This window comes from Pieris brassicae, chromosome 12, assembly GCF_905147105.1.
Source record: "Pieris brassicae chromosome 12, ilPieBrab1.1, whole genome shotgun sequence".
Classification (NCBI taxonomy): Eukaryota; Metazoa; Arthropoda; class Insecta; order Lepidoptera; family Pieridae; genus Pieris; species Pieris brassicae.
In genome coordinates, this window is record NC_059676.1 from 10,750,269 (window position 1) to 10,778,096 (window position 27,828).

General features: G+C 33.7%; 1 protein-coding gene across 2 annotated transcripts in view; it reads right to left on the reverse strand.

Annotated features, from left to right (window-relative positions):
• Window positions 1-16,158: 16,158 nt before the first annotated feature.
• The window catches only part of LOC123717130 (serine/threonine-protein kinase BRSK2), a 29,524-nt gene continuing 17,854 nt past the window's right edge, over window positions 16,159-27,828 (reverse strand). The window contains exons 15-25 of one of the 2 annotated variants that reach the window (XM_045672955.1): window positions 27,140-27,238; window positions 25,927-26,007; window positions 25,654-25,764; window positions 21,112-21,281; window positions 20,720-20,824; window positions 20,174-20,255; window positions 19,595-19,726; window positions 19,046-19,161; window positions 18,060-18,119; window positions 16,878-16,959; window positions 16,159-16,403 (exon numbers count right to left, since the gene is read on the reverse strand). In XM_045672955.1, the coding sequence (XP_045528911.1) occupies window positions 16,249-16,403; window positions 16,878-16,959; window positions 18,060-18,119; window positions 19,046-19,161; window positions 19,595-19,726; window positions 20,174-20,255; window positions 20,720-20,824; window positions 21,112-21,281; window positions 25,654-25,764; window positions 25,927-26,007; window positions 27,140-27,238 (1,193 nt within the window). In that variant the 3' untranslated portion in view covers window positions 16,159-16,248. Of the gene's footprint in view, window positions 16,404-16,877; window positions 16,963-18,059; window positions 18,120-19,045; window positions 19,162-19,594; window positions 19,727-20,173; window positions 20,256-20,719; window positions 20,825-21,111; window positions 21,282-25,653; window positions 25,765-25,926; window positions 26,008-27,139; window positions 27,239-27,828 lie in introns of both variants that reach the window. The other variant, XM_045672954.1, reaches the window with a different exon arrangement.

A 27,828-nucleotide genomic window follows, 5' to 3' on the forward strand; every position in this document is an offset into this window, starting at 1 on the left:
ACCATCTATATATAGGCTAAATGAGCAAATACCAAAATTCTCAAAGTTGAAAGGATTTTTACCATAACTACCGTTGAATGCTGTATTATTCACAAAACCTATAATACATCTCTTAGGAACCTGTCCTAAAAATATATTGTCCAGTGTTTTACCCTGCACACCAGATGGTATGGTCAGGACTTTCACTTCACCTCTTGTTATAGGATATTTAGCCGTAGTAGTGGCAAGAACCTTTTGATGAGCTATTAGTATTGATGGATTAATTTTTGCTCTGCGTATTATTAAAGTTGCATCTGTTATACAGACTTTGTACTTATTATCTGCATTCTGTGACATGAGGTTAAATGTTTCTCTCGATCTAACTAATTTTATAGATAATTCGACCGCGTTAATGAGGAATTTATCTTGATTGAATATATCCCCATTCATTCATTCATCATTTCAACATCCTTACCATCCTTTGAAAGTTGTTGTCTTTTGTAAAAGCCCTTGTTTGCCTCATTAGTTTCATTCATTTTACCAGCTGTATCCTCGTACCACATACCACATGTCAAATGTGATTGTTTGGCGGATGATGAATAATTTAATAGAGTTTCTATGAAAGCACGATATGCATAAGTATTATTTGGGGGTGACACAAGTTTTTGGTTTAGGTAAACATCCAATTGGTTAAATAAAGAATGTAACCAATTATTGACTGGTGCCACTACATTAACTGCAGAACCGTCTTGATTTTTAATTTGAGCCTTGAGATGGAGTAGTGTATGCGAAAGGTCTATGTAATCATCTCCTGTACCAGGTACTTGGAATTCGATGGGTCCATTATCACTTAATGAAGAAATTGATTTGTAATGTATCCAGTGTCCATATTCGATACATACGTTTGTGTGGAAGGAAGAGCAAACAGATCCAATTCAGATTTAACGCACTCACATGAATGATTATGAATAAATGACATTATGACTAGTTTGAAAATATATCCTTGGAAATATTAATATTTTTGTTCCTTGTTTTCTTTGAAGCGCCTTTCACTTTGAGGGGTGAAACTCGAATGAGCTCATTACAATATTTTCGTCTCTTATTAACACCCGATCAAGTCATAAGTTTATCCATTTTGGTATCAACTTTGCGTTTAAGGTTAGAATCCTATTAAAGTCCTAAGAAAGAGGCTAGCTCTTTCTTAGGACTTTAATAGGATTCTTTAATAGGACGACTAGCTACAACATCTGACAAAAGCCCAATACCGCTGTTAAGTGCTTCTTTTCCAATCATCTTAGCACCACTAGTGAGTAAAGGTAGCACACTTCGAAATAACCCCCCAAGAAAACTTCCGATACCATGACCACGTTGATGTAAGGCTCCTTTGTAGATTACATTTATACCAAACCCAGCTTGTTGTGAATAATAATGCTTATAAGGACATATAAAAGTTTCTTGAGGTGTATACATTTTAAAAAGGAAATGTAGATTATATTTTTTTTAAATGAAGTTTCACACACGATGTACCGTATTGAAATGGTACCGCATTTCCCGTGGTTGTTCTTATATCTATCTCAATAACATCAAATTCTCTTCTCTTTACCGGTAAATAATGTGGTGGTGAAAATATATGCATTTTATTTGAACCATATATGTATTTAGCAGGATCTAAGGGTATAATTCTCAATAGGGGTGTCATGACATCACCAAATTTGTGGTTCTATAATATCGCAATACACAAATAATTGTGATGGTAACCCCAAATGTAGATTAGCAGGGCGTTTACCGATATTATGATTTACTAAATTGGTATCTGGCTCAAATCCAAGTTGAAAGCTCAAATTAGGTGATAGAGATAGTGAAATTATTGATGGATCCTTTACTGCAACAGAGACAAACTTTGACACGGTGTCCTGGCGAAAACTAACTTTCTCTTTCGAATTTAAAGCAATAAAAATATTTTGTATATTATCATAGTTGGTGGCTGGTATATGGTTCTTATACATTAGTGTGGTCTCTTCGTTATTGATGGTAGTTTTTTTACTTATGTATATGATATTTTCATGATCTTGCACGGAGAACATAGTAGTCCCTCTACTATGTTCTCCTATTCTCTATTGAAACTCAACTATACCTACCATCCATTCTCCTTCTAATGTAATTAATGGCTTTAGGTAGTTTTGTAGAAAAATTTGATGTCATATTTCCCAGGAAATATTGTGTGGAACTATTGCTGAGTAAAGTTAAATAGAAACTTTCCTTCATTGTAGATTTTTAATATTCGACAGTAAGACCCAAGAATTAAATTTGTTAGGTTATTAATTAAAGTTACTTTCCATTTAACTAATACTTCCTTTCTAATACCGCTTTTACGTGATCTGATGATTTTATCAATTTTATATTCGGAAGTGGGGGAAAAAGTTATTTTTTGTAGTTCTTTCTCATAAAAAGTTCCTGTTATTGATTCATTTTCTAAATCGTTTAAAGTGTATACAACCCACGGGGAACGATCTATAATCGGAGTAATGATAAAAATTTCATTTCTCCAATTACTTTCATAACCTTTTTGAAAAACATGTTTGTATTTTGTAATTCTTACATAGTCACCAACGTTAAACTTAGGTACTTTGTTTAAACTTGAAATATAAGTCTTTTCATCATAATATAAATTCCGCCAAACTTCCATAATGTTTTCCATTTTAACATCACATGGTCTCATCTTGATACTAGAGTGCACACTGTGATTATAAGAACTAACCAAATCTTGTAAAATATCTGTATAGCGATAAGTATTCTTATGTGTAAAATAACGCCACATTTTCATTTTCAATGTTCTCTGAAATCGTTCTACTATACTTGCCTTTATATCTGGATTATTTGTAGTGTAATAATTTATATTTTTACGTTTTAAATAAGTTTGGACATCCTTAGATACAAATTCCGTACCCTTATCTGATTGAATATGTCTAGGAACAGTTTGAGCTTCATCAAAGATGCTAGTAAAACACGTTTTTATTGTGCATGAATCCTTTTTCATGGCTCTAACATAAGCGTACTTACTAAAGGCGTCAATAACACACAAAATATATTTATATCCATCATTATATTGTATGTAAGTTCTTAAATCACTTAAATCAGCTTGTCACAATTCATTAATATTTGATAAAATATATTTTTTTATAACCGGTTTATGTAATGTATATGTTTCTTGAGACTGCAACCATTTCGAAACATCACTTTTTGAGATTTTTCCATTCATTGCCTTTGTTAACTTATTGACACTGCTGTAACTGGCTGGATGTGATATATCATAATAGATGCGATGTAACTCTAATACGGGGTCCATTTCTCCCAATCACTTTTGTTTCTCAATTTGTTGATGTGTTTAGATTGTGTTGGAGTTGAAGAAACCTCAGTTGGTGATTCTTGAATCAATGTTTATCTTTACTATTAAGGTCAGTAATATATTTGATTCTTTTCAGATTACCAATGTATGTTAGCGGTGTATTTATATCATTTAAAAACTTGGCGAATATTTCCCAACCGATTGGATCGGATCTCTTCGAGGGTCGTAAGATGTCATTCACTAAATCTATAATATTACTCCCTGGTAGTTTTCATTAGTGGACAAGATCCACTAATGAAAACTGTTCCAATTTTATTCCATTGCAATTGATCTGTTTTATTTACTATTGTGTCCATCAATAATTCACCCCTCCTCATATAAGTTTTAGGAATTAATTTTAATATTTCTTTTGGTTGTAACCCATATGCGATGTCTTCACCCGTTGGGGGTTGTTTAACATTTAACATTTTTTCATTTTCACTAGTAGTTATATTATTGATGTTACGGTTTTCGTTAGTATTATCATTTATTACCTTTTCAGTTATTGTTATTTCTTGAGGTTGACGTTCTTCCATAGAGTAATGTAAGTATTAAGTAGATAAAACGCCCATTTTTCGCGATTATCCAATTTACTTGATATAATTTTTTCCATTTCTAAATCCAATCTACTTTGCGGTGTTGCTTTATTTTCATTCTGATGTTTCAGTTTATCAATAAAGTCTTGCTCAACAAGAAGCATTTTTTTGTGTTCATTGTGATTTATTAAAACAACTTACAAGGGTGCTTAGAATTGTACCCAAAATTATTGGAAGAAAGTACCCTCCTTTTTGTATTAATATATTTTTCCTGTATTCAAAACTTTTTCCTTTACTGATCAGACTACGTAAGAGGTTTTTAACTTTTTTTAATTTTATTTTTGTATTCTCTTTTAAAGGTACTTTTCCTTGTAAAACATTGTGAATACATTCACATAGACAGTTAATTTCTTGATTATTACAAGACTTCAATAATATCCTACGATGTTTGGGTTTTAATTTATGTAAAGCTGATAACAATTCCTTATGCGTTGTTATTCGTTGATACATGGTTCATTACTGACTTAGAGTGGCTGTTTACAAAGATACTTATACCTTTTCATAGGAACATATATTGTACAAAAATTACTGATTCAAATATTTTAGATTTTATGCGGCGAGCATCATCAGTGTTTTGTTTCAAATCAATCATTAAATAACCATGAGCTTCTTTAGTAGCATCGGTATATGAATCTTCAATAAACTTGGTATCTTCCGGTGAAACTTGTCTAGCTAGAAATCGTAGTATTTGTGTTTTGTCACGGGGATTTTTAAAATAAATAATATAACTTGAATTAAGTGAAATGTCGCGCTGTCCTCTTCCTTGATGAAATAAGTTTTGGGTTATGTAAAAAACACTCAAATTTCTATGGTGACTACCTTTTGTAAATATATCAACAACTCGACCATCAGATTCCCTCATTAAGTCATCTATTATAATCAAATGTGGATTTTTACCATCAAACATATGCAACTCCGGTAGTCCTTGGTGGTAATTTACTCCGGGTATATTATATAGCGGCTGCATTTCATCATAACACCATGTTATTTCTAAAAAAATCTCATTACATATACTACTTTTATGCTTAATGAAATTTACAACAAAGTTAGATTTTCCACACCCACTAGGTCCTGCTACGATGGCAGCAAAGGGATGAATAACATGAATCATTATTTTTGACTTCTTTCTTCTTCAGGGAAAGGAATAAAACTAAGTTGATATTTTAAAAACAATTTATTTATATGAAATATACAAAAAATGTAAGTGTTATATCACAATATTAATGTACACGTTTATACATTATACATGTACAAAACAAATTTATTTTACATAAAAATTTACAATTTGTTATATTTACAATAATGATTAACTTAATTACATACTATTGATTTGGTAATGACCTATAGGTAACGTATCGATTTTGTTTCGTAAAATGTACCGCGTAGTGTCATTAAAAGATAAACACACCTTATTTATTTCCTGTGTAAAAATTGTATGTTTTAATGATCTAAACCGATACATTTTACAATGCTGTACGTTTTTATTAAACAAACACGACTTATAATTATCCAAATTGAATTAAATTTCGATAGTGAATAATATATTTGGATTTATTTTTTAAGTTTGGAATCAATCTAATTTCCTTAGCGTCCCCAACTGGTATATTTTCTGGACAAAGAGGTAAATCTGAATGTTTATCATGTAAATCCACCGGATACTCCAGATCTACTTCTAAGATAAAACCTATATCCGATGAACAACTAACATTAAAATCTGTATCAACACTAACCCACTCAAAACCACCTGTAGGTAGATATTGTGACATTGCCCAACCATATAGATTATTGGCATCGAAATACATTAAGAATGACTGTTTATCTTTCGCATTATAGTCAGACATGTAAACATTATTTGCTTTTGCATAGCGAGTGCTACATTGCGAAACACCACCACGAATTCCTGATTTAATAAAAGCAATCATATCTATATCAGAAAGTAATTCAATTTCTGTTTTAGTATGTTTTAACATAGCATCCCAACTTAATCCAGGTGCTGTATAGTAATGAGCCGGGTCTAAATCGTACGTTTTAATGCAAACACACCTAAAATTTTCCAAAATATCTGCTAACAATAAAACATCAGTTTTTAAATAAAGATTTGAATAATCCAACATATTTTTACAATTGAAATGATTCCAAACATCTTTGGCATGGTTGTAATCTTCATTAGAAATAATGGAATCTGTAAGAGTACTGTAAAAGTGTGGAAGATCTGGAAGTTGATTGTAGTTTAAAGTATCAAAATCTTCAATAAATTCATATGGAAATACACCTTTTTTAGTCAGCCGTTTAAAGTCTTCTGAATTGGGAAAGCATTTTGATAATTCATTAAAATTATTCTTTGTTAAATTTTTTGCTAAAGTATCTAAGCTGCTGGGTAAAAATTTTAGGGAAGCCACAAAACGTAAAGTTACATTACTGTTATTGATTTTAAGAACCTTTGAAAATGATATGTATTTTTCTTTATTTTGTGGGAGAACTTCTACCTGACCTTCATCAAAGTTTAAGGCATGTACGATAAAATGTGCATCATAATGACTTAAATTGTGCAAGAAGACTGGTATAGTGTAAGGTACTCTAAATTTTTCTGAACAAACTTTATGTATGACCCCAACAAATTCCCCAGTAAACCAATCGTAGTAAATCATTGAATTCCCACACAAAATTTTATCACAAATATAACAATGATTAGATTTGCTAAGTATATCTTGCTGTATTGGTGATATTTTATTAGCAACTTTTTGGAAACCAATTTTTTTAACAATTGTTGTCAAATTATCTTTCAGTGTTTTCATAAATTTTAAAGCACAGTTTTCACCAGTATATGTTACATATTTAGACAATTTATCATCGTATGAGCATTTAATGTAGTATCCAAAAGTATACACATTATGTTTTTGTACATTTATTGTATGTGATTTTGAAGGATCGTTTGAACATGATGCTAAGGGACTCAAAATCCGCATATATAACAAAAGGTAACATCAATTTACGTTGAAATTTATCAAAACTTAATTTACATTCAGAAACAATATCACCCCGCCAATTTCTTTTATTTTTATCTAAGCTTGGTATTTGTGTACAAATATGTCTGCAATCATTTATTTGATGGTTATTTAAACGTTCAGATGTTGAAAAATATTGTAAACAAAAGTCACATAGATATATAGCTTCCTTGGATTTCGAAACTTGACAACTTATTAATCGTGACATATTTTTTATATAACAATAATGACCGATTTTACCCTGTGTCAAATATAGTAAATTTATATGAGTCTGCATTTTATTCTTTGTAAAATACAATGGCCCAACAATACAATGTTTTTTTCTTTGTTCATTATATTATAACCCAAAAACATTAATGCTAATATTATTAGACTTTCAATTTTGTGTATATTGTTTAATTTAACTGGAAATTTAATATTACCGAACTTTAATTTATGACTGAATTTGGTGTATGATGATACTCTATCCGAATTCTTATGACTTACTTACTTAAAACATGCGTCATCAGTGTTTTTAACATTGATCACAGCTTTTTTTATTTTTATATCATGTGGTAACTCAATAAAGGATTTTCCTCTTAAAGGGTTAAATTGATTTAAGTTCATATCCAAATGTAAAATTTTTTTCAGACTCCACCCACTATCCTTTCTCTCGAATGAATTTATATAGTTTATTTGAGATTTCGTGAGAGTTGTATAAAATATATTTAAATCAACACTAATACAAACAATAAAATTCATTGATTGGAAATCAAAAGTGTTGTTAATGTTTCTTGTCTCCTGAACAAGATCACCATATAAAATGAAATTTATTTTTAAAATTGTATGTTATTCTATAGATTTATTTATTATTGTAAATATTGTATCTTTGACTGATGCAAGAAATGACTCTGGTGTCTCAAACTGTAAATAATTTTGATTTTCTGAAGTTACTCTATAGGTTATTATTCTATTACCGAACGCAGTCTCAATTATCTGAACATTGGGTTTTATTGAATGTTGTATTTTATTTACATTATTTTTATGTGCATTGCTCCTTAGATGATTAGCGAAATATTTTTTGGAAACATTTCTATTACAAATACAGCAAAATTTCATGTTAAAATTATTACCTTCATTCGATGTTGATTGCTCTTGTGAAGACCGTGAAAGATGCATGTACGATCCAGATTTTATTCTTTTGATGTCAGCAGAGTTAATATCAACCTGCTTTCCTTTTGGTTCCACGACCCATTTGATCAACCCTATCGAATACAAATTTTATTATATTTAACTGTTAGAAATGCGAATAGAGAAATCAATATATATATATATATATATATATATTATTAAATATACTCCCATCGAATTCATCACATAGCACCATCATTCTTTGATCATAAAATGGGTGATTTAAATCATTTCTTTCTATTTCATCACAAACGTTGAAAAGTTCAATTGTATCAATGGATAAGCTTTCAAATTCATGACCCATTTTATCAAAAAAAACACTAACACATTCTTGAGACATTGTATATATGTATTCGTTTCACAGCTGTTTTTTGTCTCACACTTTTAACCTTAATGCGCAAAGGTCTTCAACAAAAAGCACAATGATTGACTTTGTACAATGTAACATAGTATTTATACTAGTGGAAAACTGAAACATTACTTAATTATATAAACATATGGTATTAAAATCTGAAGCATGAAGAAACTAAATGAAACTAATTTTTAAAACTGTAACGTTTTACACTATCTTAATTATTTATTCATTTGGGAAACAAACAGATACATCTCTAAAAGTTGAAGTCAGAAAAGAAATATAACATAAGAATTAAAGCATTGGATATGTCCACAAAAAGTTTCACTGATAAAAATATTCTGATCTTCCTCGGATATCCCCTTTGTTATGTTGTATACAATATCCTTTATCTGAACATCAATGTTGGAATCGTTTTTCATGTAATATTTAACACGAATGTCTGCATTTTTCCAATGTTGTGCCACTGGGATTTCTTTCAACTTTTTTAAACTATATAATTCCATTTTCACAAGTATGTCAGCGTCCATTCCATCATCTTTATCAGTCGATATATATGATATGCTTCCCTCCTTCCCTGCACGGCCAACACTTGAAGAAAGTTTAGTTTTTTTCTTCTTCCGGTCAGGTTCTTGAAGAAAAAAGTCATCTAAACGATTGGTCTTCTTATTTTTATTTTCTGTTATGTTTAAAACATCTTCTTCATCATCAGATAAATTATAATAATTATATGATCTGAAACATTTTTCCACATCTTTCAGGTTGTATGAAGACTGAAATATAACATAAACAAATCAAAATGCGTTTCAAAAAATAAATAGGAATTATTAAAGAATTTACTGAAACCAAATTTAAAAAATATAAATAACTTACCTCCATTGTTGTTTATTATTTCAAACTTTCAACCACTTCACTTTTGTCGAACTTAGAGCACAATACTAAATCTTTCTACAAGTATCGGGTTATATAGACTGGTAATGGATATCATTATCTAGTAACGATATTCAACTCGACTGCATGTTTGAACAAGTATCCATACCTATCAGTAAAATGTGGATAATAAATACAAAGGGCACTCTAAATACCCTTTGCAATCTTAATAGTCATTGCATTTTTAAAATATTTTTGAAATAGATAAGAACAGAAATGTGTGTATCTAGTAGTTTAGCAACCACATATACGTATAATTATTATAATATTAAGAACAATAAAATATATTTACGAATATGAATATAAAACGAATAACCTTATCAGGTTTTTATTAACCTTCATTACTTTTGAAGTATATTTTAGGACAGGTTCCTAAGAGATGTATTATAGGTTTTGTGAATAATACAGCATTCAACGGTAGTTATGGTAAAAATCCTTTCAACTTTGAAAATTTTGGTATTTGCTCATTTAGCCTATATATAGATGATCAACAGATACCTTCAAAAGCGTTATAACCATCATTTCCAAACGATGTATTTACTAGCGCATACCACACCCTGTACTCAGGCACCGGTATACATTTTCTTAACGAAGGTAATGGAATATCGAGGGAGCAATATTCAAATGGGTACTGTTTACTAGCTTTTGATTTAACACCTGACTTGTCGGCTAACTCTAATGTGCATTGGAATCTTGTACGCCATGGTAGTGTAAGAATGGAAGTAAGATTCGAGAGCGCATTGACTGAAACAATTAACTGTGTAGTTTACGCAGAGTTTTCAAATATTATAGAAATAGATAAGAACAGAAATGTATGTGTGGATTATAGTAGTTAAGCAATCACTTATGTAATTATTATGATATTAAGAATAAAAAAATATAATGTATACGAATATGACATGGTTTTTATTTACCTTCATTACTTTTTTTTACAAAGAGACTCATTACTTATGTTGAGATCATATTATGTGTGTTTAAATACATTGGTACAAATATGAATTGATAGTAATAAATGTAGTCAGTAAAAGAGTGAAAGAGTAGGGGAGTAAACGCGTATTAAAGTATGAACACACTAGAAGTGCAAATGAGTCTTCATAGAATTCATCCCAGCCTCCAGAGCAACGTATATCCTTCAAATCGATTGCCGATGTATGCTCAGGTGCCAGCACTTATCATATGCAATCTTGACCCTGATTCACTGCCGGGGTCTCATTGGTGGGTTCATATAAACGTTGAAAGAGTTGGGGAATACTTTGATTCGTTTGGACGTAAACCTATTGAAGCAATAGAAGGATTTTTAAGGAGGAATTGTTGCATGTGGAGATACAATAGCCTTACGGTTCAGGATTACCTATCGGCGGTGTGCAGAGAGTACTGTTTGGTATACATATATTACAAGTTCAGGGGGATGAGATTAGAAGACTTCCTTAGAAATTTTACGTGTGACTCAGAGAACAATGATACGGTGCTAGTAAATTTGTATAGAAATATAATGGACATATAAATAAAAGAATAATACCTGGAATAAAAATGTTTTATTTAAATATGTAACCCTTACATCTAATTTTATTATTATAGATAATGGTGTTAATGTAGGTTAGGTATATTTATTGTTGTTTGCTTAGACCCGTAGGTTAGGTTAGGTTAGACATAGTTTATTCTATTTTTCTTTTAGAGCCATAGATCGGGTTAGTGAATGTAGGAAAGTAGATAACGATGCATTCGTACTGAGTCATTAAGTAATTAGATAATGAGTGGGAATTTCGTGCAGGAAATAGTAGCTGATAAGGTGGTGATTAGTAAGTAATTAGCAAGGGTTTTGGGAAAGCTATCTCTGGAACGGTTAGAGCTATCACTTCAGGAGTGACTGCATTCGACTCCACACGGCCTGTTTAGTGGGGGTAGAGTACAACCTTTTTTTTTAGGTTTGGCCAACCATGATTTTTACGTTTTTACTTTGACGCGAGGCAGTCGCCGGGAATCCCTACTACTGTAATGCCGCACGTAATCAAGTGTTCTAACTGTTACGACCATAGGGTTTAAAAGGATTACGGGCAAAAACCATTACCATTGTCTTTGCAAGGTCAAGGCGCCATTCACACTGACGTGGTGCACTCTGTTTATCTGCATACTGTTAAGCCAGAACTATAAGGCCTTTTAAAGAAAAGGCAATTTTTAAGGAAGGAAGTTATGTAAAGTTAGTTATTTTGAGTTTGAGTTTGGAATTTCTATTTCATCTAAATCTCCAGAGAGGTTGTTAACGGGATTAATATTTCTCTAAAGGTGTTAGACTTAACATTAGTTTGATTATATTTCCTGAATTTAAATCGTTTCAATCTTTATTTTTAATATGAACAACATCATCAGCATGAGAAGTATTGTTAATAATTGGAAAATGTTCAATAGGTGAAGTGATATTTCGAACATCATACTTCGGTACTTGTAAAATATCCCATACATACTTTTGGAAGTATTCCAGTACCTACAATCTTAGTTTCTAACAATTTTAATCCAAGATAATCTATGGAAACCTTCCACTTTGCAAAATTGCGCATAATCGGCGTAAAATAATACGAAGCCGTGGGACACATTAGCGTAAGTTACTTAAAATAGTCGGATATTATCTAGACATGTAAGAATGCAAACTTCCCCAGCCACGCTTTGTAATTAAATTCTGATTTTTATTTTAACTAAAATAGTTTATATATAACTATTATTTTCTAATAATAATATAAACCCCCCCCCCTCCTCCTCCTCCTCCAACCCTTTCCACTGTTCTCTATCCTTTGTGAACCTTCTCCAGTTGTAGCCTACTGATAGTTCAAGCTCGTCATCTTTCTTCAATTTCTGTCTCTAGGGTACCATTCCGTTGTGGGGACAACTGTCGACGTGTGAAAATGACGAGTCGCGAGTCAGTTGTCTCCGGGCCCCGTTGCGCTTATACGAGTGTTAATCAATAAATATCAATCACGTAATTACTCGTTTAATTTAATCCTGGCCCACAAGGAGATGACTCAATACCGTCAATATTTTGCTGCATTTTTTCATTGTATTTTTGTAACGGATACGAAATAAAACAATGACAAATGATTTTCATTTTATTTCAATATTAACCAATGACTCTTAAGCAGTACAGTAGGTATATAGCGTAGCGAAGTTCATACAATTTACAGCTTCGAACGTAGTGAAGTTACAGCGTATTTTACAAATTATATCACGAACACAGGTAATATTAAGTATATTTGACAGATTGTGTTTATACTCTACTGCTTCGTTTTAAACTATAACGAGGTTATATACAAAATATTCATGTTACTAATAGATAATATAGAGTATTTACTGGCAAAACACAATTTCTTAAACAATAAAGACAAATATAATTTGTCAAAAATATGTATGTGTAAAGAAAAATTTCTTCTATTTCTTTACTTAGATTTTATAACGCTTACATATATTATTGATCGACAACTAACGATCTCAATTGAATGCAATAACGAGCAAAATCCATAATGGGCTCAAACAAACCAAAACAAATATTTTAAATAAGCATCATAAAATCGTAAACAACCACAGAGTATAAACACACCACAGACTAGAGGAAATGATTTCCGCACAATTTCTTAACAATTAAACGAGTACAAAAATTACTCTCTTCAATGCAAAATATAATATGTGTTACCGTACAATTATCATAAAGGCATTTTTACAAATAATTACGCGTAAAATTATTACATACATTATTCTGAACGATTCGTAAATATTACTTTGGTTACATTTTGACATTGACAGACGAGTTTTAAGAGCTCGGGGCGAACGAATGTAATGGGAATTTTAAGTAGATTAAACAAATAATACTTTGTAATTTTTTTATTTCTCCTATGGTGCATTTCTCAATGCCTCTACAGTATTCTATAATCATTAATATAATGACAGAAATAACCAGAAAATTGTAAATTATCACTGAAATAACTCACCCCGACCTCTCAAAAATAGTGTATTTTTGCAAAGCTCTTCTATAGATTATAAAGCACTAATAAAATATACGGATTGATTTTACTAGAAAATAATTTCACTGCCACACTGCATCTATCATTTATATGTGGCTACGTGTTCTATTGTTTTCACTTTTCATGACTGAAACGAATAGACTCACTCATTTAATGAAATCGCAAGTAAACGCAACTGTCAAATATGATGTTTGAATGTTTTTGTTGAATGATTTATTTGCAAGTACCTACCGTCAAATATACAATGTTTTTGTCCTATTTCGATTTAATAAACTTTGGAATTCTGAAGCAGTTGCTGAAACTTTTACGCCCCTTCATAAACCCAAATTAATTTCATTTAATTGTTTGATAATTATAAAATCATTGTAACGAAATCCGATACAATGGTAAGGGATTTAGTTAAAACATAGACTTCTTAGTAATTCTTCTTCTGTAAACATTAGAACACGTATCGTATCCATAACGCATTAAATATCATTTCATTCAAAGCCCAATATATGAGTATTTGTGAGATTCTTTGTGATATGTGGTGATCAGGTTTCGTTAACAATTTCCTAGTAATTTCTTTCTTAAACACATCATTCAAGTTTCTTAATTCAATTCAATTATTTTATATTAAAAATTATGTGTCTGGGGCATAAGAATCTTAGAAAAGCTAATAATAAATTGGCAAACACTCCTATAGACAAAAGCAAATAATCATTTTCTTCTAAAATATCATATTACTTAAATAATAAAAACGTAGTTTAGAAAAAAAAAACAATTTTTAATGTATGTGTGTGATGTGTCATAAATTACCTCTTTTATTGACAAAAAACATATGTACACGCGTCCCAGACTTTTGGCTATACAATACATAATGCCCCCTGCATTATGTATTGTCCTCTGATACCTGATACCTAAAATATTAAGGGATTTTTCTTTTGATAACATTTTATGCTCGCTTTTACTTGTTTAACTATATAATAACCATTTTTAACCAAAGCCCCTGCACAAATAAAACAAAATTTTCTATCTATCCGTAACATACGCGCTAACATTTCCAAAAAAAAAAAACAACAGTAATATAGCAATAAACCAATGAAGGTTTAGGGTAAGATTATTGCGCTACCACTCCCGTACGTCAAAATGAGTTTTTGACGTACGGGAGTCATAAGTCTCGTCTATGAATCTTAGATATTATACTCGAATACAACATATTTCAAAATTAATAAGTATCGCCATACACAGTCTATAACTTTTAAAGAACCGTCGGTTCTAGCAATAAATTTACTATTTGACTTTTGACTTCTGACAACTCTCAAAACGACAACAGAAGAAACAACATCTCCATAGATGAAAAATATAATATCCAAAGAGTAAATCAGAAAATATTTTTGACACTTATTAAAATAATTAAATAATTTTTAGAATTGCCAAAAGTCGTTCCAGATTTCACTAAATAGTTGGGATACAGTTCTGAAATTAGTGTTTCCAAATATTTTATTAACCCCAACTATTCAAATAAACCTTCGCAAACTACAAATCATATTAAGTCTAACAGGGAATGTGCGTTTGAATCTATATAATATTATTTACACTTTAACATATGCCACGTGCATAGTACTAGAATTGGTATTTCCATAGGCGCGGGGATTTAGTTTTTTTAAATATATATATATATTTTTTAAAGCTTTGGCATTTAGCAAGTTGGAACTTAGACTGTACCGGTACCGTGTAACTTAATTAACAAATAAAAATATTTTTATATACAGCAAAAACTCCATCTTATGATATCTAAAATTCTCAAGTTTACCAAACATAGAGACTGCTCAAACCTATTTTAATTTAACCAAAAATATCGACTAAATCCCCGCGTAAATACTAAGAACTACAGAACTCATTCGAATTTCCCGCCAACTTTTAGGAATAGATAATAGACGTCAGCGAAAACGCTTACACATAGGTATTATACGTAAATTGGACATTGTCTATGTGCAATTTATACATATAGGCAGTAAAGGGATTTTGCAAAAATACAGCGATATATCAGACGCCGCGCTTTCCAATTCTAGCAAGGATACACCTACCGACAATTCTGACAGTTGAGGGCCAGGTGTCGAGGAAGTAGTGATATACGTGCAATAGAAATGATGGTATTTGAATTAAATTTATTATTAATATATTAAATTTACTAACAATTGGATGTCATGGCGTCGGGCCTTAGCTAAATAATCAGTACTGGATAGCGTTAGTGAATGGCCGGTTTCAATTTTGTAACATATAAAGCTTGCTACTTACAGCTATTTAGCCTAAAGTCAAACTGTCAGATGTCATTCTGAAGGATGGCAGTCATCGACCTGACAGTGACATTGTCAAAAATGAGCGTACAGTTAGAAGCGTCCGTTTTTTTTTTCCAACTGTCGATATAAATCTTCGCGATTCGTTTTGAATTAATTTGGTAAAAAGTATTATATCGACATGGTATTTTTTCTTGCCACAAAAAGACTATTGACATTTTTAATTTTCAAAATCCTAATCAAAGTAAACAAACATATGTATAGTATATCACGAATACATTATAAAATCGAACGCGAATTTATTTACACATAGTTTGACATTTCCTCGTTCTAACTACTATATAGTATACGGTAAAGCCCTGGAAACGTCAAATATTGTAAACAATCACATACGCGTCTATACCATTAAAAATTCATTTAAATGTGTACACTAAACCAAAGACAATTTAAAAAAAATAATCTTTTGAACGAAATTAAAAATGCCAATCGCACAAAACAAAACGTCGACAAAAACGACGAAAACGGCTGCGCACAAATTGATGACCTCACGCCAGTGACGTGGGTGTGACGTCGCGACGTTCCCGTAGTGAATTGTTGCGGCGTAGCTCGTCTTTTATAGACGAGTCCCTGGATTCGAGGCCGCGGCGAGGAGACGAAGTGGACTCCCTACACTCTGATGATGACCGCTTTGTATGTGTACCTGATGAGCATAGATAAATAAATAAATCAGTGGCGCTAAAACCTTTTCAGATCTCCTGTGCCTGACACGCGACGTCGACTTTTCGGGCCTAAGGCTAAACGGTTTATTCACCATATTTTTCATCACCGTTCGAGCGAATGTTAAATATGCTCACAGAAAGAACGTCCATTGGTACACAGCCAGGGTTCGAAGTTACGAAGCCACACATTCTCCAGCTTATTCTAAAGTTATCACTTGAAGTAAGTCTATTAATTAAATAACATTTTAATAGTTCTGCGAGCTAACAACGCTTGATAGGTGAATGATTGAAAATAGCATGCATAAGCGAATGTGAAATAACAGTTTAAAATAACACAGTGCTGTATGGGTAAGGTTCAGAATCGAAGCGTCGCAAATGTAATGAATGTTGACACATGAAAATGACTAAAAAGTTAAAGATAAGTGCTATAACGCTAAGAGCGTGCAAAGACTCACCGGGTAAGTCTCGTCCGCAACTCATAATTTCGTGGTCTAGCGAAGCTGACGCCGGCTCTACAGCTCGCCGACTACGCACGCCCTGCTATTATATTCAAACCATTATTATGCCATTATTATAAATTAATGCGATTTGCGGAACGAAAAGAAAGTAAAAGAAGTCGATCGTGGTGATTGAAAGAGAGAAATATAGTTGGGAATCGAACCCGGACTCCAATGAATTGCAAAATACTGAACGAAAATTGTTAACGGCAAGCCGAGGCCAATAGGGCGGTTGGAGGCTGAGTTTTAAGTCGAAAGTAAAGAAAAATTTGAAATTCGTACTAAATGCGGTCTTTTTGTCACTCGCATTATACATTTTGTTAAACAAGGTCGGGTAGTTGCAAAAAATTCTCATTTTTAAATGGCAATTATTTAAAAAATACACGACATCGCCTCTTCGCGCATTCGGCTAGACGTTGATTTATAGACCTTACAATTTAGCGCATTTCTTTATTTATATATAATTCTAATGTACGTCTATATGTCACTGAACTCCTCTTAAACGGCTGGAGCGATTTGAATGATTTTTTTTAATGCAATTGGCAGATGGCAATGAAATCGTTACTTTCATAATTTAATGTCCTAATCGTTTGAAATATCAGCACCACGGCTGCCTTCGGACTAAATGCGGTCTTTTTGTCACTCGCATTATACATTTTGATAAACAAGGTCGGGTAGTTGCAAAAAATTCTCGTTTTTAAATGGCAATTATTTAAAAAATACACGACATCGCCTCTTCGCGCATTCGGCTAGACGTTGATTTATAGACCTTACAATTTAACGCATTTCTTTATTTATATATAATTCTAATGTACGTCTGTATGTCACTGAACTCCTCTTAAACGGCTGGAGCGATTTGAATGATTTTTTTTTAATGCAATTGGCAGATGGCAATGAAATCGTTACTTTCATAATTTAATGTCCTAATCGTTTGAAATATCAGCACCACGGCTGTCGGCCCCGTAGTGTCGGGTATAAGTTGTAAATATATACAAAAATATCAAATTTTATACACATCAATAAAATAGGAACATATTGACTACAGGCAAACATTGATGATAATTTTAATTTATTTATATTACTTTTTTATTATTACGCTTAAATTTATTAAAAATTAGTCATCGTATGTAATCAACTAACCTTATATCCACTGGATCCGCTCGCGACAGACGAGTTTGAACCTAATGTATGAGTGCCATTCTGAAAATATTTAAGATAAATTATTGAGTGTTGCCCGCTGGCTTAAACGCCTTTCAACCCTCAGTCAGTGTGTTTAAATCGCGGCTGTGCAACATTCAACTTTTCTGTGTGTATTGCCCGATAAAATAAAAAACCTCGCCATATTGCGAAACTATTGGAACTGATTTATTCAAATGGCAACAATCTTTAAGATGGACATATGCCAATCTGTGGTTTGATATTTGTTTGGTATCACTGATCTTAAGTGATACCGCTGCCAAAAGACACTCAATGCCAGAGGCCTCGCGAGTTGCCGGCCCTTAAAGAATAACTTCGTTCGTGGTAAATTTTTGGTTATTGTTAGTAAAGGCCCATAGTTATCAAAATCCACTTAAGAAAAGAACGAAGATCTGTTGGAATGGAATTTAACAAATCTCTGGACTATATATAGTTGCTATAACCATAGTTAGCGCTTCTAGACGATTTTAATTATATTGTTAGGGCTAACACTTTCTCGTATTGTGAAGGAAAACATCGTGGATGCAACTGGCATGTCTTAAACCCAAAAATCTAATATTAAATATCACTAAACAGTTACGACATCTGACGCCAACGCTTGTAGCGGCACTAGTTTTTGTTATTACGCAAAATAGCCAATATCTTTTAGTTTGTTTTAGTACCAGTGAACAATATATGGGATTGGATGGACACCTATTTTTGTGGCTCTGAGTAGCATACTCAATTAAAACAATTCCAGATCGTATCCTCTCTCAACTCGCTAGTTCAAAAAGAATGTCTCCGTGGAAGACTTCCAGCCATTCAGATGATGCTGTGATATTTTTAACCTTTCACTGCGTTATGTATATTCTGCTTAGCGACAGTAACCTAGAAATCTAGGTTCTATTTCTGGCGAAATGAATGGTTTGAAGCAAACATTTTTTCCTCACCTGATCGAACCTCTCAATGGAAGTCTGACTGCCGGGCGTGTGAGAGTCGAAGACCGAACAATCGCTGTCTTCTTGATTATGCGGAGTCTCCGGGCTGTCCGGGATTTCGTTCGCATCTAAAATTACATAGTTTTTAGTAAAAACAAAAGAAAGATGGGAAAGGTATTCGAATTGAGGCGTGGACCAATCGGAGTGCTTTCTGTGACGTTTCAAACTCTGATTGGCTGATGACGATGTGTTGTAAAACAAACACTGTTCTTAAGTACCTTACAAGTTTGATATCGTTTTTCAGATCTAAGACAAGCCTCACGTTGTTTTCCTTAACCGTTCGAGCGAATGTTAAGAAACTCCATTGGTGCAACACCGGTTATTGAACGTACGACCTCAGGGTTGATAGTCACGCGCTGAAGCCACTAGGCCAACTATTTTTAGTCATATAAAATGCCATACACTCAAAGATTATAATTACGCAAAAGTCAATAAAGGAGGTCGACATCGTGGAGTTTGTATTGACCAGAATAATACATTGTAGACGCAGTAGGTACTTACTGAGCGGCTGAATATTCCGCCTCGAAGCCCTAGGCGAGGGCGGATGAAGGGCCGGAGCCCTGGAGGCCCCGGGAGCCCGGCAAACCGCCGCCTGCACCACTTCGCACACTCGCCGGAAGCGGCGGATGTTACCTGAAACCACGGTCATGAGCATCTCGTGCATCTTGAGCCAATGGGGCATGAGGCATTTTGCTAAGCGACTTTAAAAAAATGCACATATGATAATTTGTGTGTATTTTAGACAAGTATCACTCTTTCTCCCTCTCTCTCAAAAACACTTGTTTCGAAAAAGAAATCTCTGGGCTTTCAGAGAATCAGAATTTTTTTTTTAAATCCCGGACAAACGGGCAGTAGGCTTATCTCATATTAAGTGACATGGATTGACAATCACAAAACCATAGGGGGGCTCAAGGGTGCGTTGCCGGCCTTTTAGGAATTGGTAGTACCAAAGACGTTAAATTAAAGTTAGTAAAACATCTTACTTATCAGCAACATATTTATCGAATCTAATTGAAATTTTTAATATATTATTAAAACTGAGCCTTAAATATATAGATATATATAGATAGAGATACTCACCAGAGAGTAGTGTGAAAGTGATGGCATATAAATATTCTTTCCCGTTCTCACCCGGCGCTTTCGTTATTGTTGATATATCCACCTGCAATATTTTGTTTAAATGGCGGTAGTTTTAACACAACCAATTTCATATAACAGTCGTGAGGGTAGTTAGTGTTTTTCTATAAAATAACAGGCCAAAGTTTTCAGTAGAAAAATATTTTTACATTTAGTGTAATATAAAAGGTACTTACTTAAGCAACCTCTTTTGCATTTCCCAACACAATATTTTTTTTACTCAGTTTAAAAAATATAAAATTCAGTCTTAAATGTATTAATATAAATATATAAAGGGGGTATGTACGAACACATATAATGCGCGAACGGCTAGAGCGATTGTCGTAGTGTTTTATTTGGGCCTTTTGAACATCAAAATAACATTGGAAAAATGACGAATAAAATAAATTAAATTACAATACAAAATTCAGAGATTTAATGTTCATGCCTTCAATACAGTTCTATATTGGTCGTCAAATATATGCGTTCATATATATACACTACACTCACCTGGAATCTCACGTGTCTCTGGAACATGGCGGGTGCGTTGGAACCCCTTTTGTATTCCACGCGGAATGACATCGGACTTAGCACACTATGAGATAATTCCGCTATCTGCAATAGAAAACTACTTTTGGAAGGCAAATTAATGTTAAAGTCGGAAGTTCTTGAGTAATATTCAGAATTGACATTAAACGCTAAGTTTGACTAAATCATATTTTGACATACAAGAGCATTTGTTTTTTTTTTAAGTAAATTAAAAAAAAAAATTTTATAATAATCTGTTTTATGTTCAGCACAAAATTAGATAAAATAAAAATGTGATAAAAATATTCTAAATAGACGCCATGACAAAATTTCAAAAATTCTGAAATAACATAGACACAAAAACGCATACATACACTCAAAAAAGCGTGTATTAGATCAGCCTTGACGGTAGCGAGTGGTTTCCCCTTAACTAGAGCAGTGAACGTCTCCTCTTTATCCGCCGACAGTAGAAGAGATCCGAACCAGGAACGCTTGGTCAGCTCCGGGGAGCTCTCCGGTGTGAGGTGCACTTCTTCTGAAGACGCTGGAAGCAAAAAAAATTATAGAGTATATAATATAACATTTTTACTTAAAAATTAAATTTGTATTATGTGTTCCGTTTGACGTCCGAGGTCCATTATGAGAGTACATCGTTTCCGTTTCCGCCCAAATCGCTAGTATCCGACCCTTTTCTATCACGTGTCACCGCCACCAGCGCCCAACGTTTGAAACTGTGACTAACTTTTTTACCGCGCAAAAGCAAGCCGCCAGAATTCTTGCTCATTGTGTGTCGCATAATACGAGAACCAGGAAGAGCTTGTTTGGACCTCGGACGTTTTTTTTATATTATATGTTCCGTTTGACATCCGAGGTCCATTATGAGAGTACATCGTTTCCGTTTCCGCCCAAATCGCTAGTATCCGACCCTTTTCTATCACGTGTCACCGCCACCAGCGCCCAACGTTTGAAAATGGAACTAACTTTTTTACCGACAGAACCATAATGAAATAAACAATACAAGCTAATTAAAGTCTAAGCTTTAGTATCATTTAATAAATATGATAACAAATTCATTGTTTATAATGAAGTAGAAAACTTGGCTAATCATTAAGTTTAATAGATATTTAACAGAAAGCAACGATGTTCGAGGGAAATCGGTACATGATAATAGGCTTGGTTAAGATCCAGCTTCACCGTCCAATCGCCTCTTTGTAGGAAATTTGGCATTTCCTTAACTCATATCCACCAGTCTTAAGAATCCTAATTAGCTCATTGCGTAGTATCAAGGCCTCCTTTTCATTTGCAACGCCAGTGCAAATGTCATCAACGAAAACATCACTTGTCAAAACATCAGCTCTTGGAAATTGCAAACGTTCTCGCTCAGCCAATTCTAATAATGTACGAATAGCAATATAAGGACTTGATCTGAGTCCGTATGTATTTGTTGTGTTCGGATCGAATTCCTTTTCACGCCACAGGATAAGTTGATAGCAACGGTCATCAGTATGAATTACAGTTCGCTTAAACATCATTTTAATATCTGCAACAAATACGATCTGATGTCTTCTAAAATTTGTTAAAATATCACCAATTTCACGATGTAACTTTGAGCCCGAATGCAAACATTGATTCAAAGGAACTCCATTGGAACTGGGCGCTGAGCCATCAAAAACTACTCTAATTTTACCACTTTTAATCACAGCATGATGTGGAATAAAGTAATAATCAAGTGTGCGCCAATCAAAATCAGAAACTGACATATGTCCGAGCTTTATGTACTCGTCCATAAACTCAATATACATAGCACGAAAAGTTGAATCTCTCTTCATTCGTCTCTCCATGGAAATTTCTTTCTCAGTTAAAGTCCTGGAGTGACCCAAAGGAGGTCGGGATAGTAAGAAAGGTAACCGCGTGACAAATCTACCTGAACGGAGACGACCAGTGTTCTTCTTGGTGCTGCATAATGACAGACGTTGTAATCTGTGGATGAGAGCATTGAACAGGCGAAAAAGTTAGTGTAACTTGTCCCCGCAAACCAGCAACCTTAAGACCACCTACACCAATTCGCTAACAAGCGAAATACACAACCGTAACCTATCCACCAAATCCATTAACACCAAACTTCCCTGTGCTCCAGAATCCAAAATCGCACGCGTGGTTACCTGCTCACCTGATGGAGAACCAACACAAACCTGTGCGGTGGGTAACAAAACAGTAATAGAAGATGTGGAAGTTTTAGAGGGAATGTGATCTAACCTATATTGTTCTGATTCAGGGACCCGCAGGCCTAAACGAGGCCACTCAGAAAAAGGCCTAACAAAATCACGATGTTGCTGTTCAATAACAGGTGATGCACAAGAGCCATAATTATCCTTGCCCTTAGGAAGTTGTTGCTGATCAGTGGTGACACGAGGCCTGTTATGAGGCCTTAAGTTGCCCCCGCCCCTGAAGGGCCGCCTGCGATGGTAATGATCGTAACCTGATTCTGTATGGTGCCTGGAAGTATGACCAAAAGTACGGGGCCTTATCTGCACACCACAGTCCACTGATCACCTGTATTTTGAACGGCTTTAACAAACTCCCGTGCCGGATTGAGGTGAAGGTGAATGTGATGATTGCCATTACATTGTTGGCATGGTCGTGACACTTGGTACTGTGCTGCCAGCTGATTACCACTTCCGCTGTTTGGCAATATTACGTCTTGCTTGAAAGCGTAATGCTAAAAACTTTTGACACTACGGTGGTCAGGGCGTCGTACTAAGCGCATATGCAGTTGCCGCGACCCAGTGGAAATTGGGGACGGCGCTGGAACATTATCCTGTCTGCGACACTCATCCTCTAAAAACGAAATCAATTCATCGAACGAGGGAAGACGAGTGGACGAACCTCCACCATACGCCTGTTCAAATCGGGTGCACATTTCTAAATTTACTTTTTGTAACGTAATATTCAATAAAATAAAAGACCAGGTAGTTGGTCAGGCAAATTTAAACCCCTTAATGCATTAATTGCCACTTACAAAGGATTTAAAACTTTGATTCTTAAGTTGTGGCTCTGCACATTACTCTGTAATTTTAATATGACATCTACGTGGCTATCCGCCAGCCTACGTATGTTTTGATAACGCCGTATAATTGAATCTCTGGCTATATTATAATTATTGTCCACAACTAACCCTTTAGCCCCCCGGTGAGACTAGCCAACAAATATGCCAACTTTTGAGCAGATGTTAAATCACCTCTTGAATGCACTAAACTATAAAATAAATGAATAAATGCCACCCATTGGCTTAAATCGCCACTAACATGGGACAAATCTAGTTAGGGTAACCCACCTATAATACCACTTGAAAAAGTTAAACTATCCTTCGATTGCAGGTTATTTGACTGATTAACCGAAGATTTAATAAGTTCCAGTTTCAAACGTTGGGCACTGGCGGCGGTGACACGTGATAGAAAAGGGTCGGATACTAGCGATTTGGGCGGAAACGGAAACGATGTACTCTCATAATGGACCTCGGACGTCAAACGGAACATATAATATAAAAAAAATACCTACAAATAATATTTGTAGTATGTTTCCTAACACGTCCGAGGTCCAAACAAGCTCTTCCTGGTTCTCGTATTATGCGACACACAATGAGCAAGAATTCTGGCGCGGTAAAAAAGTTAGTTCCATTTTCAAACGTTGGGCGCTGGTGGCGGTGACACGTGATAGAAAAGGGTCGGATACTAGCGATTTGGGCGGAAACGGAAACGATGTACTCTCATAATGGACCTCGGACGTCAAACGGAACATATAATATAAAAAAAATACCTAAAAATAATATTTGTAGTATGTTTCCTAACACGTCCGAGGTCCAAACAAGCTCTTCCTGGTTCTCGTATTATGCGACACACAATGAGCAAGAATTCTGGCGCGGTAAAAAAGTTAGTTCCATTTTCAAACGTTGGGCGCTGGTGGCGGTGACACGTGATAGAAAAGGGTCGGATACTAGCGATTTGGGCGGAAACGGAAACGATGTACTCTCATAATGGACCTCGGACGTCAAACGGAACATATAATATAAAAAAATTACCTAAAAATAATATTTGTAGTATGTTTCCTAACACGTCCGAGGTCCAAACAAGCTCTTCCTGGTTCTCGTATTATGCGACACACAATGAGCAAGAATTCTGGCGCGGTAAAAAAGTTAGTTCCATTTTCAAACGTTGGGCGCTGGTGGCGGTAACACGTGATAGAAAAGGGTCGGATACTAGCGATTTGGGCGGAAACGGAAACGATGTACTCTCATAATGGACCTCGGACGTCAAACGGAACATATAATATAAAAAAATTACCTAAAAATAATATTTGTAGTATGTTTCCTAACACGTCCGAGGTCCAAACAAGCTCTTCCTGGTTCTCGTATTATGCGACACACAATGAGCAAGAATTCTGGCGCGGTAAAAAAGTTAGTTCCATTTTCAAACGTTGGGCGCTGGTGGCGGTAACACGTGATAGAAAAGGGTCGGATACTAGCGATTTGGGCGGAAACGGAAACGATGTACTCTCATAATGGACCTCGGACGTCAAACGGAACACATAATAGTTCTATTCAAGTATTCATCTAAGTTTTTGACAGCCCGAAAGTATTTTGACACGCGCGTGTGACACATTTTTTTTTTTTGTAAAAATCATCAGTAAACATTTAAAAACGACTAAAATTCACATTTTTTTATTAGTTTTTAATTATTATTTGAATATTACTCCGTATTCTGTGGTCTTTGAAAAGCCTAAGATCATGTTTAAATACACAGTAAAAATATTTCTAATACAAAATTATTTAAATGAACAATTTTTTTTTTTATGAGTCAAAGTCAAAATTTTACTATTTTTCGATGTGATTTTTGTTAAACACATTTTCAGCTACTCACTCTGCATTTTCCTCCTGTGAAACCGAGGTGATCCAAGGAAGGAGTTTTTGATTGTGGCTAATCTCGCTCGCCAAGGAGCCGCCGCGCCCGATGAAGATGCCCCACCTGGAACTGTTGGGGCATGGGGCATAAGAGCATTAACGTATAAAGAAGTTTTAATGCCCACTCGACAAGTTTAATAAGATTAATATCAAAATAATTCATTAGACCTGTGGTTATACAGGTCTGTATAAAAATGGTATTTAAAAAAACAAAATATTATTGATTAAGTACCTGCAATAGTGCCTATATTTGGGAATAGCGTTTGCGCAGGCGACTGTGTCGTAGGCCCAGGGAGGGAAGACCTCTCACGTACTGGAAAAATATATGAGATTTAAATATTTGTACTATTGAACAATTACATTTCTAGAAAAACAATTTTTTTTGGTCTTTAAAACATCACAAAGAAAAATCATCAAAATCTTCTACCATAGTTAATACGAGTCTTTTGGTTACAAACAACTGTTTTTCTTTAAGTCATAAATTATTTCCTAATTATTAATCTTTTATTTTTATTTATTTAATGTATAAGTATTCTTAATATAAAGGAGGTTGATGTGGTGGAAACACAAACTGTGCACAGTTTTTCTATCCACCAGGACGTCGAACATATTTAAATCATTAACACATATATACATACTAAGGCCAGTGACATATAAACTGTAAATTTATAACCATTCAAACGATTTAAAATTGCACGTAAAACGTCATAAACAAATCTAAACACTGACGCGCCATAGATAGCCGATGCAAGAAAACTGTTCTTGTCGAGAATTCTCAGGATGAGTTATGATATACGAATATGTATTAAATGACGTATATATTTGTTATGCATAATTTATGTAATATTTTTTAAATTTAAATTTAATATTGTTTCTTGTTATATTAGTAAGAAGTGTAGCTGGTAGCGAGTTTATTAAATTTGGAATAATGTAATCTAATGTTTTTTTTCCCATATAAATTATTGTATTTGGGTAATAGAAATTAGTTTTTTAATTTTCTACGTGTTGAACAGTGATAGTGTGTTTTAATTGTTTTGAGGTAATTTTCTGTAAAGCAGTTTTCATTTAATAATCCTAGTTGCACTTTCTCTTGTATAGGTATAATTAAAATAGCTTTCTGTAGTCCTCTTTATACACTATATATCTAATTATCCTATGTGTTAGCAAATATATTTTTCAGATAGTATGTGTCAGGAACCCTCTCCGGTAAACCCCCAAGGCTGTCATCATTCTCTATCTCGAGCTATTCGGTTACATCCATGTATGTAGTGTCAATTAATTTTTTATATATATAAAATATGTTGTCAATACTTAAACTAATGTTTTTCTGATGGTTTTTGTCTATATATTGAAGACTCACTTTTAATATTATCAGATTCATAGCTGTCCTAACATATATAACAAAATATATCCGAAGTAAATATTTATATTTAATTATCTCTCACCTCTGTGGGAATGCGAAGGACTATGAGGTCGAACGGCTACGGAGGACCCGACCATTGGGGATTCGTTTATTATTATCACCGCTTCGCCTGGTTCGCCACCTAAAATTTAAAAACATTTTGCAGGCGCCATCTATGGGGATCAATTCCAATCTGAGATCTTTCTTCAAAATTACTATTTATTTATTAAATTTCACCACATCACATATAATGCTTTATCTACAGTATATGTTACAAGATATCTTTTCTCATTTCAGCAGATTTTATACCAGACAGGCATTTTACAATGTCTTTTTAAACTGATTACGTCAAGCTCTGGATAACTACTGTTTATTACGTTATAATTGCAAGAGATACGTAAGAATTCAAACGTCTGTCTGATCTTCTGAAAGAATCTGAGTTATTTTATTAAAAAACGTATTTTTTAAATTAATAAATAGTTAGATTATATTTAATATAAAATATCGTTATATCACATGAGTGGTGTAATTGTAATTCAACATTTTTTTGTCATTAATATCTGTAATTACTTAAAACATAGATATATATTAAAACGGACAAAAATTTATCGCAAAGACGTTAAAAACATTTTTGATAAGCAATTTTCACTATTCGTAATATTTTTTTTATACGGAAATCGAACTCACGTCCTTAATGACAATTTCAGGATTACCTAAGGTGCTGCTGATGGT